The 19,509-nt window shown below is 39.8% G+C and overlaps 2 protein-coding genes across 2 annotated transcripts; one reads left to right on the top strand and one right to left on the bottom strand.

Moving 5' to 3' along the window:
- Nucleotides 1–528: 528 nt before the first annotated feature.
- Nucleotides 529–10,843, top strand: elp3 (elongator acetyltransferase complex subunit 3). Its single transcript, XM_088360973.1, has 15 exons — nt 529–697; nt 983–1,082; nt 1,193–1,331; nt 1,454–1,524; nt 1,883–1,946; nt 2,144–2,212; nt 2,539–2,693; nt 5,479–5,640; nt 5,719–5,845; nt 8,687–8,880; nt 8,973–9,063; nt 9,498–9,563; nt 9,630–9,857; nt 9,937–10,018; nt 10,163–10,843. The coding sequence occupies exons 1-15, from the start codon at nt 676–678 to the stop codon at nt 10,243–10,245; spliced, it is 1,653 nt and encodes a 550-aa protein (XP_088217099.1). The 5' UTR covers nt 529–675; the 3' UTR covers nt 10,246–10,843.
- A 1,869-nt stretch (nt 10,844–12,712) lies between these two features.
- On the bottom strand, nt 12,713–17,706 carry LOC148381753 (serine/threonine-protein kinase PDIK1L). The gene is made up of 4 exons (XM_088360981.1): nt 17,551–17,706; nt 16,074–16,774; nt 15,656–15,881; nt 12,713–14,210 (listed from the first exon to the last, which is right to left on the bottom strand). Exons 2-4 carry the CDS (start codon nt 16,761–16,763, stop codon nt 13,972–13,974), a joined length of 1,155 nt encoding a protein of 384 aa, XP_088217107.1. The 5' UTR covers nt 16,764–16,774; nt 17,551–17,706; the 3' UTR covers nt 12,713–13,971.
- Between the last annotated feature and the right edge of the window lie 1,803 nt (nt 17,707–19,509).

Here is a 19,509-nt window from a genome sequence, read left to right as displayed (position 1 = left end):
TCCGTGTCCTGTTCTTTACTTTTTAAAGATTCTAATACTAATCGCCACTATGTTTTTACTTTGCTTCAACAACTCATATATAGTATTTTCTATAATATGTGAGTTTTATCGTGTGTGTTTGAGACATTTACTATGAATACTTTGTGCAAGTAACAATATCAAATTGTACAGTTTGTTATTTTTGCCATATTTTGCTTGCATGGTTGAATGTTTACCTGTAAAATAAATAAATAAATGCGTTGTTAGCGGAGCTCTTCTGGTTTGTTTGTTTATTTGCATGAATACACTATAGGAAAAACAACTTTTACTTTAGCTGGTCACTGCTGTGGACTATAGCAGAAATGAATGCGAGTCTCTCCCCCCCAATCCCCTATTAATATACTATTAAAAAAACGACTCACACTGTAGATATCAGAGGCATGAAAGAGTTAAGTAATTGCAATTTTAAAACGTTATTATCTTATTCAATTATGTCAACCCGTTTAGCTGGTTGAGCGTAATGGTTTTAATGGGACGCTCTTTTACGCCACTTTACGACAGTCCCACTTGATGAACGACAAGCCGTGTTCTGATGCAACGTGGAGTTGTTTACTATTTTTGCCTACAAGCATGATCAATATACATCTGTAAAGTTATTTTCACAATTGAATACAGACGAATAACAGATACGGAAGAATGGGGAAGCCAAAGAAAAAGAGTGAGTTTACGTCAGTGTTTGAATTATCATCCCAGGTCCGGGAGCTCTTTGATAATGCTAACAAGTCCACGATCAATTGCATGTCTCATGATTAAAACGATCTGTGAAGCATGGGTACCAATTCTACACTTTCAATAAAAAGTTGTCAATGTTTTGTTGCCACAAGATTACATCGTTTTTAATTATCGCCGCAAATGTGCACAGTGAGCGTTGGCGTGTTGTCGCTCCTCTCAATTTGTAAGTAGTTGGTAAATTATACTGTGATTGGATATTTCTGCATGACAGGTGCCTTCAGCCGAGCTGAACTGATGATGATGACCATCGCCGATGTCATCAAACAGTTGGTTGAAGCACACGAAGAGGGAAAAGACATCAACCTTAACAAGTATGTATCACACCAGACTCTTCAGATATTCTTTAAGTCTGAGCAAAGGTGAAGTTTCAACAAATATTACCCATTGCAGCTATTGTCACAACTTAAATATTTTCCAACAGATTGAAAACAAAGACCTCTGCGAAATACGGCCTGGAGGCTCAACCCCGTTTGGTAGATATTATCGCTGCCGTTCCTCCACAATATCGCCGTGCTCTGGTACCCAAACTAAAGGCCAAACCGATCCGCACAGCTAGTGGGGTAAGAAGCTCTCTGAATCATAATTAACATTGTTGACATTGCTCTCACATTACTTTAACTCATATGTACAGTTCCTTGTAATCTGTACAAAAGTGAGATGTTTTTTTTCTGTCTCTTGACAGATTGCAGTTGTTGCTGTGATGTGCAAACCACATCGTTGTCCACACATCAGCTTCACCGGCAACATTTGTGTGTAAGTGACAGCTGCCCTTCAAATTGTACCATTCTCACATCCACAAACAAATTCAACCAATTCTTTGGCTAGGTATTATATAATTTGACCTGAAGTTAGGACTTGTGCAAGATTGTTATGATAAAGTATTTGTTCCTCTTTGATTTCAGAATTTTTGCATATTCATCACACTAATAAAATGATCTGCGTGATGATCCGAAACATTTAATAATGCGAAACAAAAATCAAAGAGGGCAAATACTTTTTCACCGTAAATGTTCTGTACGGAATTGGTTGCACTGTACCCATTATGTATTCCATAACTCACATTTTTTTAGATGAGAAGTCATTTTTATTATCACCATGCTCATGTTTGTAGGTACTGCCCTGGTGGGCCGGACTCCGACTTTGAATACTCCACACAATCTTACACCGGTTATGAGGTAAGATGAGGTTTTACAAATGTTTATTTTCCGTACTTAACTGCTGATGATAAGGGGCCACAGTAGTAACAGCAGTACTTATAGACATCCTAAATTTGGTGCTTTTATTTGTTACTATTATTACATATTATTTTTATTTGTCTTGGTATTATTAGCCTTTTAACCATTTTTTAATTGATTTTCTTTCTTTGTCCTAGCCCACTTCAATGAGAGCCATTCGAGCGCGATATGATCCCTACCTTCAGACCAGGCATCGTGTGGAGCAGGTCAGTCAAACGTGTTTGGCGTGGTGGTTGATGCCACTGGCCAAAGAGGGGCATGTAAACAGACACTGTTGCCATAACTTTATTGCCCCAGGATGCAAATTACTTTCCTGACAAGTTTTCCTCCCATTCAGCTTGTTGAGATGGTTTTATTTGACTTAAACTAAACTACAATAATGGCGAAGTCTTATTGTTCATTCACAATGTGAGCAATGGAAGACTCTTTGAAGCTTTATTTGGTTTAGCGTCTAATATGAATTTAATAATTGTTTGGTATTCTGTAACTGTTATTTTTGACAAACCTTATATTTATTTTATGTTATCTCTAGCTAAAGCAACTGGGGCACACTGTGGATAAAGTGGAATTCATTGTGATGGGTGGAACATTTATGGCTCTGCCTGAAGATTACAGAGATTACTTCATCAGGAATCTTCACGACGCTTTGTCTGGACATACTTCGAACAATGTGGCCGAGGCTGTAAGGTAACAAATGTTTATCACGCCTCTTTTTTCCCCCCCCATTACAATCCTAAAATTATTTTTTTGTTGTTTTGTGGTCATAACAGTGAAAATGGAAACTCTAAAATCGAAGGGCCCCACTGTTACATATCAATTTGATAAATAAATAATGAAATAATTATTTGAAAATGCCTCTAAAGTTGCATGAATATTGTTGTCAATATCTTGAGTACATACGTTTTGGTTTTATTTTTTGATCATTCATTTTTATGAAAATGGATAATGTTTCAAAACAATGCATAATGTTGACTTGGAATTGAAAAGCCAACCTCACCTTTTATTTTTAATGAATTTCATAAATGGCCGCCCGGTTGAGTGAATGTAATATTCCATGTGTACACTAGAGAGAGCTGTTTAACTATCTGATTGCTACCTTAGCTATAGTTGGTCTAAAATATATTGTTCCCTGAACTCTAACCACACAATGCACAAAAACTGACCCCCTTGATTCTTGACACGAACCCACCACAACAGCAACTATTCCATTAGATGAAGCTTTAATTAATGCTTGTGTCAGCACAGTCTCCATTCGAGGTCTGATCCAAATTTCAGGAGAAATACGGCCGTCTCTAGGAGTGTTTTGGAGCTGCCTCCATTGATTTCTCGCTTACCGAGGTGCTGAGCTTTGAATGAAATTGCGCCCACGCCTGCTCGGAATGGATGAGTAGCGACTTTTAAGATGACTTGGGAAAGATTCAAAGTCAAAGTAGAATTACCCATTTTGTTGTGGAGCTGATGACGTCAGACGATTTGAAGCAAATAATAGCTTTTTCACAAGACTATGTTTGTTTACTTCCCTAAAGACTGATAAGACCAAAGAGGGGTTTGGTTGTGCGTCATTTTCCCAGCATAAGTATGTGTTTGCCGTGTGTGTGTGTGTACATACGTATATAAAGCTTATCAGCTATCGGCAGGCCTTGTTAAGATGCTTTGATTGTAGTAATTGCTATGGAGTTTCAGCCGCAAGTTGGTGATGTGTGTTTGTGTTTATAGGGTGTGTGTGTGTGTGTCTATGTTATGACACTCACCTCTCACCACGCTTCTACAAATCTTTTCACATCAGCAAGATACGGCGAGATAATCACCCAAGATAATAGAGTTTTTATTGATTCATTTCACACAATCTGATTGTCCTCTTGCCAGCACAAACTCCTATAATTGGTGTAGATCAACCAGCAGACTGTAAAAAATGGATGTTTACTACAGCCGCCTACAGAATCAGAAGAAATGTGAGCTGGCATGAGGGGAGCTAATGGTCATTGCAAAAATCAAAGCAGGATGATGTGATATTTGCGTTCGCCTATCTCGAATCAAGCTCTCTCAGATGCGCCCGATTCTATTGGTCCTGTCATATTCCGTCATCTGACCTCACAAAAATTGCCACAAATACATTTCAAAATCTTGTTGAAAGTTGATCATGATGGTCACACTCTACTGTTTGGTATCGGTGCTACTCAAGAATGAAGTACTCTATACTGGTGTTGGTCTAAAAAAAGGGGGGGTATTGCAAATCTGTTTTTTTTTTTTTTTTTTTTAAGCTCTACTCTCGAGCACTCCGGAGGTAGACATGTTTTTGTTTTTTACTGAAATACTGATGATGGTGAGAGGCACAATATGTGCCATTTGAAATTCGTCTTTTATGGTCGAACTGGTCTGAAAAATGATAGTGCTGGATAAATTTGAACCAGATCCTGAAATTTAGCTTGACAGTTTAAAAGGGGCTAGCCAAAAAACATTTTTCCACCTATGCTATACGTCATGGAAATATTAATTTGGCTTTACATACCTAAAATTACACAACTTGGCTTCTGCTAAACTTTGATTAGAAAACAATGTCAGTACAGTTTGTGTCACTTTAATTGTAAACAAATTAGGATATAAGAGGATTGCAGCAAAAAAAAAAGAAACTTTTGGATTTGACTGGCAACCACCTCCCCTTTTACAATTTCATAGCATCCAAAATAAGAGCTGTACCCCCCCAAAAAATCATCTTTCACAAAGACGATAATACTCAAAGTGGTATTAACAGTATATCCAGCCAATGTCTTTTTTTTTTTCCACAATGTTCCCATTTGACAATCTGGATACCAACCAGATGCAATGAGAATTGTCCTAGGTATCTGTTAAAAATGAATTCAATGCAACTTTCTTAAAACCGCAGCTTGTTAATGGGTTTATTCAAGCTTTTTTTTCTACAATCTGGGATGAGAGCAATTACAGCCATCATAACCGTAAAGTCAGGGGCAATTAAACCAAAATAATGTGCTGAAAGATGTTGAGTTAGCTGATGATGCTTTTTGGCTTACTGTTTAACTACAAGGAACACCTTTCACAGTACATATACTGTATTGCATTCGTTATCATAACTCAAAAGATGGTACTGATTCAATCTTCCAAAAGTATAGACGCATTTACAATCAAAACTTTCTCGAAATAATTCATTTAGATTGCTTTTGACAAAAAGCAAATACTCATTAATATCTCATTTAACATTATGTGCTTTGCAATCACATTTTTTTTTGCTATCATATTAATTTTGTTGCATCTGCATGTCCTTAATGTGAGGTTAATGTTAACTCTGCGAGTAATGAGCCTTGCACCCTTTCAGCTTGTAAATTAATGTTGCTAAATTACACCAATAATGTTGTCCCTGTCAAACTATGGTAATTCGTGAAATAAAATGTCAAAGTAAAAGATGCACGTTATGTTGATTTGAATATTTTTTTTTTTTAAATATATCCATCCACAGGTACTCTGAGCGCAGTAACACCAAGTGTGTAGGAATCACTATTGAGACGCGTCCCGACTACTGCCTGAAACGACACCTGAGCGACATGTTGGGCTACGGCTGCACAAGACTGGAGATCGGTGTCCAGAGTGTGTATGAAGATGTGGCCAGGGATACAAACAGGTCAGTGGGCTAATTGCAAGAGTTTTCACGGACTTAGCCAGACTGTATTTTTTTTTTTTTGTGGGCATGTTACCACAGGGGCCACACAGTACGAGCTGTATGTGAGTCTTTCCACCTGGCAAAAGACGCCGGCTTCAAAGTTGTGGCCCACATGATGCCGGACCTGCCCAATGTCGGCATAGAGAGAGATGTGGAGCAGTTCATTGTGAGTACCTACATTATTATTTTCAGTATCAGTATTGGTACTGTTATCAGTCTTGTTTCAAGGTATCGGTACTTGCGACACTAGAAATTAGAAATTAAATCCAAGTGTGCCTTTGTGTGGTGTTATTGTGCCGTTGCTCCAAATTAAGGAACAAAATTTTCAAAAATTGTTTTTTTTTTGTCATTAAAATGTTTTTTCACGTTACACAAGTATCATTATTTAAGTGACATTTCCTGACAAAAAAAGTATATTGATATCTCACATGTGAGCAATTTCTCTTAAATCAACATTCCTGATTGCTTTTCAGTGATTACTTTCGACTCAATAAACCTACTTTTGCCTGAAGAGACAAATGCTGATGATGAGTCTAAATTGTTTTTGTAGGAAAAGATCATGGCGGGGGGGAAGAAGAAATTTTGTTTTGGGGATGACTGGCTGCGTCTGATCAGTATGACAGTAAATAAATAAGAGGAAATTGGAATATTTTTTTATGCAAGTTGATTTTATATTGCACTCCTTGAAATGTTCTGCCCTGAAATTACTTCCACTGTGCTCCCAGCAAAAAAAACATATTTAGTTTTTTTTTCAGGTTGATATCCAGGGTCATTAAGGTGATGCATCAGTCATTAGCTTTGTTGTTCATGGCATCGTCAGTTCTTATTTTGCTCCACCTCACTGTGCGTCATTACTACTTACTGCACAGTGGTGTCGTACAAAGAAGTCCTTCATGTAGAATCCAAAATAGCAACACTGTCAATCCCGACTGTGAGGTGACTCAAAAGACGAGTCTGTCAGATGTCTCGCAACAGTAGGCTCACCGCAGCTCTGATTGGAAACGCGACTTTAATGCGAACGTGACGAATCAGAACGGAGCGTGACTGTCGGATATCAGCAACTCGGTTTGATACCTTAAACAATTTCTGCTTATTTGGTTGCTTTTTTTGCTCAGCAATACTAAAAAAAATTAAGTAATTAAGAAACACAATGCCAAACAGACGTGTAACTAATCGGTGAGATTGAGACACGCCCCTGCGGCTTTTATGGAAATTTGTCAGTCAGTGTCTGAGCACTTTGCGTTTGGAAACACGATCTCTTTTATTAGCGTCTCAAACTTTTCAAATGTTTTTTTCATCTCTGTCTGTTGGACCTGAAAAGTTGTGACTCACTGCTTTGTAAAGCCATTCAAAACCTGGATTTCCCCCTACAGATAATTTAAAAACAAAAAACAAAAATAAATAACCATCCTTGAATATTAGTATTTTTAAGAGATAACCCACACAAACACAGAGAGCTTGTTAAACGCAGATTCAGACCATCAACCCAACCAGAACCTTCATGTCGCAAGGCAGGAGAGCTACCCCAATGCCGTCTTGAAATCCCATTTATTTTTATCATCTAAATAGCGAGAACAAATCAAACGCTTACGATATGACGCAAGCATCAGATGAGATTTCACTGGAGAGATTTTGAATCCTCCTTGAAAATTGAATTCTAGCCTCATTGGCATAGCTCCAGTCGTGATGAGCCCAGAGGAAGCCGGGATATCATTTTAGTCTCATAATAATAATCAAATGTAATCAATTTGTTTATAATGTGATCTTATAGAGAGGCAGCCGTCAAAGCGGATGACAGTCACTGCAGGCAAAAATTGTCTGTGGCACAACTCTGCATCCTCCTTGCGTCTCCCATGGTTGTCCTGATAGTGAAATTCGATTACAATTCCCCTCTAGCTTGCGAACCTCTCTCACTTATCTCTCGTTTACAGATGCTCTCTGTCCAGGGAGAGACGTCCTTAGCAGGGTTCCTCTCCTATGAGCAGCAAGAGCTATGATACGAGTACTAAATAATATCATAGATTTAAAAGCCACCCGAATAATCTTCAGACACCTTTATAGGTAGGACTGTAATATTGCAGTTTGGTCGCAATCCTACCCCAAATAGGTTTCGTGCCCGGCAGCGTGAGAACAATAACTTATTTTTAAGATTCTTATCAAAACTTTTACATTGCCGATCGTAGCAGTCAGCAAAGAAAAGTGTCAAATGACAAGAAATGATATTGATTCACTGCACTGATCCAGATTGCTTCATCTGTTTGGTTTTATTGAATAAGTCAGAGCTGTCTTCCAGTGGTCTCGGTTTTTGACGCCCGCGTTACACAATGGATTGCTTGCTCATGATGTTTGTGTCAGGAACTTTGCTCACGGACCATTTTTTTGTAATATCGAGATGCTTTTCAATTAATCTCTTCTGACATCATCTCAGAGAAAAACGTTTCTTGACAGCTATAGTAAATGCTTGAAAAATGATCTACTGTACTGTGTAATTCCCAGTTGTACTCTACTGCAGTAGAATACAAAATGTTCTATTTGTACATTATGTTAAAATATTACCGTATTTTCTGGACTATAAGGCGCACCTTCGATGAATGGCCCATTTTAAAACTTTGTCCTTATATAAGGCGCACCGGACTATAAAGCGCACCATTAATGCATCATGTTAGATTTTTGAATCCAAATCAAATCATTCTCCATTTTATCTTTATTTCAACTTCAGATGCAACAAATTACTTTACAATCACAAAATAATGATCCATACATAGTCTTTTTGATTCATGATTCATAGTCTTCAGCGGGCCACTTATGATTGATTTCATGACACAATGCTTCGGGCCAGTTTAAATTTAGGAATTTGGTCCATATATAAGGCGCATCGGACTATAAGGCGCACTGTCGGCTTCGCCTTATAGTCCGGAAAATACGGTATTTGAAATTATGTAAAACACTGATTTTTGAAGCTATCTAATTGGTACAATTAAAGGAATTTGTCTGGGTTTTTTTCCAGGAGTTTTTTGAGAATCCAGCATTCAGGCCCGATGGATTAAAGCTATACCCGACTTTGGTTATTCGGGGTACGGGCCTATATGAGCTGTGGAAGACGGGCCGCTATAAGAGCTACACACCCAGCACCCTGGTGGACCTGGTGGCCCGAATCCTTGCACTGGTGCCGCCCTGGACACGGGTTTATCGCGTGCAGAGGTAAGTGCATCAAGTTTACCTCTGTAAGGTTGTGCGTGTGTTTTTTTGTGTGTTGCTTTTCTGAAATAATCTGCTCTGTCTCCGCCCATTAGGGACATCCCAATGCCATTGGTGAGCTCCGGAGTGGAGCACGGAAACCTACGGGAGTTGGCCTTAGCCAGGATGAAGGATATGGGCACTGAGGTGAGACGTCCCTATTAAACGAAAAGACTAAAAAAAGGAGTCCAAACACTCACCGGAATCACCAAAGACTTCAGAGCATAGATCAAATTGATGCTAACTGCGGAATTTGCCTGAGCTGCAGTGGTAGGAGAAGAGGACAGATTTATAAACCTGCCGAGAATAGATCAGAACCAATGGAGCATAGAATAGAAGTGAAGTACCTCCCCTGAGTTCATTCCGATTGATAACACCCGCATCATCATCCTCCCTAGGACCTGCTGGTAACCTCCAACATTTATCAGCCAACTTTACCTTGACTTCACATTGTACTTTCACATGATGCAGCAAACTCATGCAAACATGAAATGTACTTTTCATATGCACGCATGCTGAATGTTCAAATTCGTCCAATTTATTAAGCGTCATTATCTTGTTTCATTTTTCCTTGTGCGCAGTGTCGAGATGTTAGAACCAGAGAAGTGGGAATTCAGGAGATCCACCACAAAGTTCGACCCTACCAGGTAGGTGAAAGGAATCCGGAAATGATTCTTATTAAAGAGTCTTACGGTGTTTTCTGGTGTGTTCAGGTGGAGCTAGTACGAAGGGACTACGTAGCCAACGGTAGCTGGGAGACCTTCCTCTCCTATGAGGATCCCGAGCAGGACATTCTAATTGGACTGCTGCGTCTACGGCGCTGCTCCCCGCAGTCGTTCCGGGCGGAACTGAAAGGGGGCGTGTCCATCGTCCGCGAACTACACGTGTACGGTAGCGTGGTCCCGGTCAGTAGCCGAGACCCCAGCAAGTTCCAACATCAGGTACATTCGGCAAAAACGGATACGACACTCCTCTGGTTAAAATGTAGGTTAACTGACCTGGTTTATTTTGGTTCAATAGGGATTCGGGATGATGTTGATGGAAGAAGCGGAGAGAATTGCCACGTATGAACATGGCTCCAATAAATTGGCGGTGATTTCAGGTGAGAATTAGAAGTATAAGACTTCTTAGTGGTCCATTGCTACAGTTTTGAAAATTACAAATTATTTTAGGTGGCTGTCCGTTACTGGCAGTTTCATGAATAACACTTACCTCGATAAATTAGTGTTTTTCTTCTCCTTTCCAGGTGTAGGAACAAGAAACTACTACAGGAAGATGGGCTATGAATTGGAAGGACCATATATGGTGAAGCTTCTACATGAACTATAAATGAACTGAAACCGGACTTTTTCAGCATAATCATGGACACACAGAATTTAATTTTAATTCAATTTTATCAAGTTTGAGTCATTTTTAATCAACCCCTCCACACACATAGTTTAGCTTTATTTCATTATGAATTTCCAAGCAATGCCAGGGATTGTTTTTTTCTAAATTACGTTGTGTAAATGACACGATTCCGTATCGGATATCTAGCGACAGTCTGATATTTCAGAATTTTAAGAAAAGGTTTCCAAACAGACAATTGAATGGCTTCATCTACCCAATTATGTGTCAGTGACTCAGTCAGTAATACGGACACGTAATTAGAATATTCTTCATTTGGCCAGGATGAGCAGCCAGGTTAAACTGCAAATGGACGAGATCCCCATTATGAGCCAAGTGGTTATTAATTTTAGACGGGAACAATATCCTGACCTGCTAACTGTTGTGTAATTACACCATTTTGATTTATATGCAACTAAGCTACATAAATTGGTTTCCGTCATTCCTTTAATCCAACTTCATGGGGTGTATATGAATGCTTTTCATAGAAGTAAATGTAACCCTTATTTTTTTTAAAGAATAAAGTGTGTCAATATCATAACATTATGAATTGTGAGTTTGCCGACGTTATCAAAACACCCCCACCCACTTCTCCGAAAGGTCATTCACCTCTGAGATGATTTCCTCCGCCAATGACGAGGATGCCAGCCCCTGCAGGACATTGTCAGTGATTGCCCCATAAGAGTGTTTTAGTGGCTCATTTGACACAGCCTCAGCAATTACAAGTCCATCTGTTTTCTGTCTATTGAAAATTGACTGAATGCTGTGTGGAGCCACATTTCTTCGACGCCCTTTGTCATATGAGCAATAAAGCACTAATTCCTCACACGTCCACCAACAGTATGTCTCATATAGGTCCCGATTGAAAGAGCGTACTGGGGGGGGGTGAATCAGAAGGGCCATGCGTAATTTCCTGCATGCGGCGCTCGTGTCGTGACTGATGTTGCAGTCCTGACGCATTGAGGTTTCGGCCACATTCACATTTTCTCTCTCCGCTCGCACTGTGCTTATCAGCTGTGAAATGGCAAAGGGCTTTTCCCTCCCACCCCTCTCAGTCTTGCTGAGTCTTTTTTTCTTGTACAGGAGCCACTTTGGTTTAATCTTCTCTGCAACACTCACAAACTTAGAGCAGGTCTTGCTACTTCAGTGGTTTCTAATATTTCTTTGGTGTACCACAGATTATTTTTGCCCCCTCACTCATACAGTGAGTGTTGATGAGTCTCCATAGGGAGAAAGTTGTTTTGGCTCCTTAATTCGCCTTCCCTTTGAAATAATGGCTTTAAATGATGACTGATAAACTAGTCAATTTGATTTTATATGTTGCCGATGAATCGATTAATTTTGACACCTCTACCCACGATAGTTGGTACCATATTTTCCGCACTATAAGGCGCACCGGATTATAAGGCGCACCTTCAATGAATGGCCTATTTTAAAACTTTGTCCATATATAAGGCGCACTGGATTATAAGGCGCACCTTCAATGAATGGCCCATTTTCAAACTTTGTCCATATACAAGATATACATTTGGCCCGCGGGCCGGACTTTGGACACACCTGCTGTAGTGGCTCGATATTGGTCCATATATAAGGCGCACCTGATTATAAGGCGCACTGTCGGCTTTTGAGAAAATTTGAGTTTTTAGGTGCACCTTATAGTGCGGACAATACGGCGCATTTTTTAAGAATGTTACATGAATTTACTTAAATTTCAGTACACAAACCTGTCCAAAATGTTGAGCATCTTCTGATTTCCAACCCAATCTGCAAAATCATGAACCCAACGTTGGGTAAAAGAAATTCAATCTGCTTAAACTACACAGCAAATGTTCCATGTTTCCTGCAGTACTACTTTGGCCTAAGGCATGTTACTCATACGTCATTAAATGCCTATGCTTCGTAAAAAAACTGATTTCAAACTTCTCTTGCATTGTTGACAGAAAAAAACAGGTGGAACTGGTGCTTAACAGCTTCAGCGCTGTTTAACAATTACATTTGTGGCAGTAAATCAGCCAGGAGTAAAAATTACAGTACTGTCTGATGTACTTGTTTTTTTCCTCAATGTAGCTTTGTAACATACACAGTAAAGACGCTAACATAAACGATCCAAGCACTCACGGCAATGGACCAAATTGTGGAGCACAACTGTTTGAGCCCCAAAGCCCAATGAAATGGTTGTCATTCATGGAGCCAGTCATGCTGTTAGAAAGGCAAACAATGGGCTGACTCAGACACACGTTAATGAAATTACTGCAAGGATTGCGACGAGTTAATTTTGTAGCTGAATTTGTGCTCTTTAAAAAATCCTAAAATATGAATTTTCAGTTGCGATGGCAGCAGTTTATTCATTCTGTCTATGAATGTGGCGCATGAACTTCAATGTACACAAGCACGTTCTCGTATTAACGACTTCTTGTATAACCTATTTATTTGGTGGTCTCTCTTGTTGCACATCTAAGAGCTCACTATGTGTGGTGGCAATGCTGAATATGTACAATGGACACAGCGATTACACGTTACATTAAGGCAATTAAAAAGAAAACCTAGTTTAATTAAATTTCGACCCAAAAAAAAGAAAAAAAAAAAAAAGAAATGCAATCAACGTAGTAATCCATTTACATAAAGCAACAGCAGTAATCTCTTGGGTTTCATTATAGTCGTTTACAATTTAAAACAACTTTTACATCTAACATGCTCCTTTTAATGAAAGGCCGGCGGCAACAGCATGACGCTTTCATCGAACGTAACTTAAGTAATTCCCAGAAGATCTATGCTACATAAATGCGTACGGACATAGATGTACAGGCAACAGCTCAGTCGGGGGGTCAAATTCCATTAAACGTTTAAAAATACAGCCTATTTCAGATAACCAAATCACATTAAAACATCCATATATAATTTTATTTGTCACGTTATAGATTATTTAAGGATATAATCACATCATCATAGTATTTGAACCTTTTGTTTACAAGTGATATAGGGTTGAAAAATTATGAGAATGACTAAAGTTGGAAACTTTCAATGGAATAAATTAAAATTGCGCAAAATTAAAGTTTAACTCTAAATGGGAAATTCATATATAGCTCGGGAATATATATATTTGACTATAAACTCGTAGGTCAATTTCTTTTGCTTTGTGCTTTCAGCCTGAATCAGAGAAACCTTCAGAGATGCCACCACGCAAGTGAAGTGGGTTGGAACAATTAAGACATTATAATTCCCTTGCATGTGGGCTGGAGAAGCTTTTTTTCCTTCAAAGGATCTCTGCTTACGAAACAATATGTTTACATCATGCATGAATAGGATACTTTTAATCTACCCTCAATGGTAAATGAATCATCACAATGAAATTTCAAAAAGTGCCCCCTGTTGGAATTCCAAAGGAAATTTAACATAAACCTTACCCCAAATTTCACACCTCGTGGTGACAAAAGGGGGAGATACTCACATGGCGAGCGAAGGATGACGACTCCCAGTCTGAGCAACAGCAGCTCTCTTACAGAAAAATTGAGCAGCCACTTGACAGCCACACTCTCCTTGAATCGTTTGCTGTGGCCTTGCTTTCTCTGCAAATCTCCACTATTATTTACTCGTGGAGGAAACGCCGCAGTTAGCTGGCTCCGCGGGCAATTTTTCCGTGGTGGCTCTGGCCATTAGGAGCGCTTTGTCTCAGTGGGAGTCCTCTTTCAAAGCCGCTCGCACTCTGGACTCCAGCTGCTCGGCTATGGGCCGGGAATCCGGGTTGGAGGCGAGCATGTCGAAAAGCAGGCCACACATGGCCGGGCCGGGAGGGCTGGGCAGCGGGGCTGCTCTCTTCCACTTCATGGGAATACACAGTTGGAGGTCAGCATTCTCCCACAAAGCTTCGCCCAATGGCATTAACCAGCGACCCTTGCACACATAAGCACCTATAACGGAACATTAAAAAAAAACAAAAAACATCATCATGTAATGGTCTGATCACATAACCGCAGTGAATCATTCGAAAACTAAGAAGATCAAATGGTATCGCTGGTGTCGGGTGAAATCCTTTAAGATCTCAAAAATGGTGTTTTTTCCTGGAATATGTCACAAAAGGAATGCCAGGAAAAGCCCACTAGAACAACTGAACTTTTTTTTAAACACCATTCAACATGGGTTGGAATGTTTTCAACCCTATCCCCAATTATAAAATGGTGTGCCCACCTTCTTTTACTGTTTTCCCCTTTAAATAATAAAGAAAGGTGGAAATATCAGTGGAAAAGCTGAAATGGCTATGATTTATGATTCTTCACAGGTGCTCGCTTTTCCAGCACAGGATCCTGCATGTCAAGAGACGCAGAAAGGGAAGGCGCCAAGCACTTTATATCGATATCCATGACTACACATTCTATCTTTTGCAAAGTCAAATATAGTAAATGTGTGACTATTGAAAAAGGAAAGAGTCAAGTCGCATTTTCGCCATCTGTGAAACGCCCTTCAGCCGCCTCTCCCATTATCTGCCTGACAAAGACGATTGTGTTTTGCTAAATTCCATTTTGCCTCTGTTCTTTTCGGGGATGCGACTAAAAATCTCTCCCCCGTTGTCACCGTTTTGAGCCAGCGTATTAAGAGTATCGCTGACCCTGGGGGGTGTTTTAATGTAGACACTAAAGAATAACGGTTCATATCACGCACCTACCAGGTTGACTTTGGCTGGAAATATTTTCTGGGAGAGGAAAAATGAAATGTTTGTGTCATAAGCCTTTCATTATGACAAAAATATGACATTAAAATTAAAGGTTGAACTGTTGCATTGGAATGTCATACAGCCTCAAGGCTAATTAAAAAAAAAAACACCTCCAACGCATATTTCATTAACATGAAGTTTCAATTAATCTTCATTAATGGAAAAACCCTGACAAAAAGGCAGTGTTTGAATTAATGAATTTTTATGACCACACTCAAATTGTTATCTGTGATTTCCACGGCAACGGTGCTTTTGGGAAAGATGAGGCAGACGCGCAGTTGCACGCAAATGTCATCTTGAATTAAGAGGGACAGTGCCGCTTTAATTCCTTCTCCAAATTTTCAACCATCCCTCATCTGGCTGCCATTTACATGAACGATTAATCGGCCATGCTTGACGAACACATGATGTATAGTATGTGACACTTTTAATATGTCCTAGTTAATGGAGTCAAAGTCGATTCAGTGCGCCGCATCGCCAACCTGTAAGATTTCACACGCACGCACTCAACCTTTTTGACCTCCCAGTTGGGGCTCCACCTGGTAACGCAGGGAATGCTCATCTCAATTTTCTCTCTTCCAATAAAAGTCAAGAAACGCTATTCCTGGATATGACTCGGAAAGATCCTCCGAACTATTAACTCACCTAGTTGTTCCTGTGTGGTTCCTTCCTCCAAGAATGTTATTCTCTCCAAGACGGCCCAAAACATCACACCTAGCGAGAAGATGTCCGCCTGAGCTGTGTAGGTGAGCCCACCCCAAACCTCTGGGGCCATGTAAAAGTCGGAGCCACAGGTGGAAGAAAAGTACTTCCTGGTCAGCTTTCCATCCACCCGACCCTCACTCATCTTGCTCAGACCAAAATCAGCGACCTGGAAAAGAGATCAATCGCAGCAATCTCTTTGAGCTTCTTAACTGGAGCTTGGACCTATTTGAGCAAATATGTTTCAACACTTTCTCAAACCAGCCAGATGCAGACAAAACAAAAAATATTCTGTGCAATACATTAGATAGCCACAGTGTTCATAACTCTAAGCTTAAGATAAAGTTCCAAAAGGACACACCTTAAAAATAGGACCATTAGGTGTAACACTGACAAGCACATTGTCAGGCTTTAGGTCTCGATGGATTATACCAAGACGATGCAGGAAGGCCACGGCACTGCTGAGCTGTTGCACCACACTATGGTTTCCATGGGCGTCTGGTGGCCTGGAAAGCAGGTACTGATTCAAGTCACCTCCGTCACAGTATTCCATCACGAGCCAGAGGGCGGAGCAGTGCAGGGATCCTGTCCGCTCATCCTCTCTCTGGGACAACCTCTTCCTCGATCGATTTGAAGGCCTTTTTGGAGGTGAAGGGGAGAAGTTAGGTGAGATATTGTTGGTTCTGTCTTGAAGTCTGGAAACAGAGCTACTCCTCCTTTGAGTGTTGGACTGAGAACCTCTATTTTGAGCAACACTTCCTTTTAGCACACTTTCGACTAGACGTAAAGGTAGCTTCCCCTTCCTTAAGGGCTTCAAACTCTTTTGTCCTGTCTGCAGGAGGGAGCTATGCAGTGCAATAACATTGATGTGGTTCTCCGCTGTGACTCTCATGGCCCACAGTTCTTGTAAGTAGAGTTCAATGCTTTCTGGATCCTTGCAGGGAAGACGCTTGATAGCCACTTTTTGTCCTGTTTTGGCTACGTGGCCCTCAAAGACCACACCATAGCTTCCTCGTCCTACCTCCTTTTCTAAAGTGAACAGCTCCTCCATGTTTCACAGGCCTGTTGAACAAGGATGACAAGTAAAATACATTTTTATGACATAGTTTTGTCCATACATTTAAATGTGGTTAATGAACAAATTGCACTTCCTTCATAAATTCGGAGAGGATGGTGAAAAACTGAAACACTGGAATAATACAGTACATAACGTTACAGCATGTCAAAAATTCCTAAATATGTGGAAAGTCAAGTCAAGTTTATTTATATACAGTAATCCCTCGTTTATCGCGGATAATTGGTTCCAAAACACACCTGGGCAGGCTAACGAGTTAACGGAAAGATGCTAATTCGCTATCGTGCTAACACGCGAAAACGGACTTCTACAGGAATGTAAACGAACATTTGGAGCAATATTACATTGTCTTAAAGGTTAGACACATGTTTCCTCAATTTAGAAGTTTCATTTTGACTTTTAAATGTTTTTTTAATTTGGAAAAAAAAATCCGCGATGTAGTGAAGCCGCGATAAACGAAACGCGAAGTAGCGAGGGATCACTGTAGCCCTAAATCACAGACAAGTCTCAAAGGGCTACGTGACCAAATTTGTACAGAAGTCAGAGGGCGTCTTTCAATAACCTCCGCAAACGCAGTTGTAGTCATTATTGCACTGACTATTTGAATAAAAACAGTATACGTTTGGTATAAACTAGACAACGTAGCGCTTGACCGAATGTTTAAACCTACCCGTTATAAAATACAACTGACAATAGACACGGCGGCCTTATTTGTCAACACGCCATCCGAGTCGCACCAACATTGACCACATTCCAAACTTACCTTTGAATTTACTGAAAAAAACAGCGACGGTTAAAGTGAAAAAATTGTAAACAACCCGGCTGTCATTGCGAATTTGTTGCACATTTCCGTGTGCGGAGGAAAACGCAACAACACAAAACTACGTAGGAGCACTTCCGTATTTGGACCGTCCCGCTCACAGTAGACCCCACACGTGATTGGCCGCATAAGTTCAGCACTGTGTTTTGATTGGCCAGTTTGCAGTGGTGGCCTGTATAGGATTTGAATTACTTTCAGCCAATCACGATGGTTAAAATCTATGATGAAATCAGTCGACAATGATTTCCAGGGTACCCTCGAGTCGAAGCTGCTGGCAAATTCTGGCGTTTTTATCGAATTTTAAATTAAACTTTATGCAAAACATTAGCTTTCCTGTCATATCCATTCATTGAATTTCTATACTGCTTATCTTCTCCTGGCCAGGTAGCCCAACCACTTGCAAGCACATGTAGACAAAAAAAATCATTCACACTCACTTCAACACCAAATGACAATTTAATGAATCCAACATGCATGGTTTGGGAATGTGGTAGGAAGTCTGAGTACCAGGAGAACACACAAACACAGAAGAAACATGCATGCAGTTACAAATAATAAAATAGGTTCCATTTTTGGTCTTAAATTCACTAATAATAGTTCTTATATTCATGGATCAACACGAGACTCACAACAGTCTCCTTAAAACAATTTGACAAAAATACGCATGGTGCAATGTTATTTTCATTGCCGCAGTCACAGTTAATCACATTGACAAACACAATGTGGGCACCGCATTATTATTGGGGGTTGTTGGTAAAACAGCAGAAACACTGATCACAGATGGGGCATGTGTGTGTGTGTGCTTGTTTGTATTTCTGAGAATATAATAGGAAACTGATGCATTGAAAGACACAAAAAGTGTGTGTAGGCTACTGTTTGTGTGTGTGATCCATCGCCTCCATCAGCAATGCTAATCTTGAATAGTCTTCATTACTTAGGCCGAATGAAGTCAGTCACACTTGACTTGTTTTTATCTTGAAGCGAATGCCCTTTATTCTATTATCATATGTCACATACTGACAGACGCAGATGGTGGCTATAATATACAAAATGTGCATTCTAGGTGGGTGATATTTTGTGGGGGAAACAAACCAAGAAGCCGGAATTGAATTTCCAGGAAAAAAAAATATTCAATATTACATGGACATTACAAGCTCTCTGAAAAGATGTAAATGGATTCAATTGGAATTGAAACTGTTATCACCTCTGGATTCTGACAAACAATTTTTCTACAGTAGCTTTGTTGGCTAATTAACGAGTCCATCCATATAGGAAGGGCAACAGTAATTATTTCCTTGATTGAGGTCAACGCCCTCCCGTTTAATCCCGAAAAGGTCTATCCTGAGCTCCCTCCAACAGAGTGAGCATCAATAAACACCCACCTACTATGGTGTCATACATTTCACAGCAGTCACCATATGAACATGAAAATTGCCCTCCATAGGACGCAGGGTTTCAGAGTCAATGACATCCTAATTCTTCGCGATTATATTCCTGAAGTGTTTAGTGGAAGATTGCTGGGATGTATTTCTATCAAATTTAATGTTCTTCTTCGTATAGATGCCCCCTGGCCACTATGAGCTGGCAATAGAAAAAAAGATCTTTAATGCAAACACGCTAAATATCTGCTGCATATTTTACTCTTCACAAAAAAAAAACCTTTCCCCTTTAAAGAAAATGCCACCTCAGTTGAACAAGATGGAGAGCACATGAAACCCTCAAATTTGAAATTACAAAAAATGACCACAGGTTAGGATTAACTGTAATTGTGTGATTTTCACTCGTTCTTATCCGAAGTACATTTTTTTTCCCATTCCCAAATATCATTCTAATCCAGCGACTAGATAAACATACTCTACAAGAAAAGTAATCAAAATTGTACACAGATTATAAATACTTCCG

The sequence above is a fragment of the Syngnathus floridae genome, chromosome 19 (genome assembly GCF_059516105.1).
Source record: "Syngnathus floridae isolate MCC-2025c chromosome 19, RoL_Sflo_1.0, whole genome shotgun sequence".
Taxonomy (NCBI): Eukaryota; Metazoa; Chordata; class Actinopteri; order Syngnathiformes; family Syngnathidae; genus Syngnathus; species Syngnathus floridae.
This window is presented reverse-complemented; position numbering and strand designations above follow the sequence as displayed.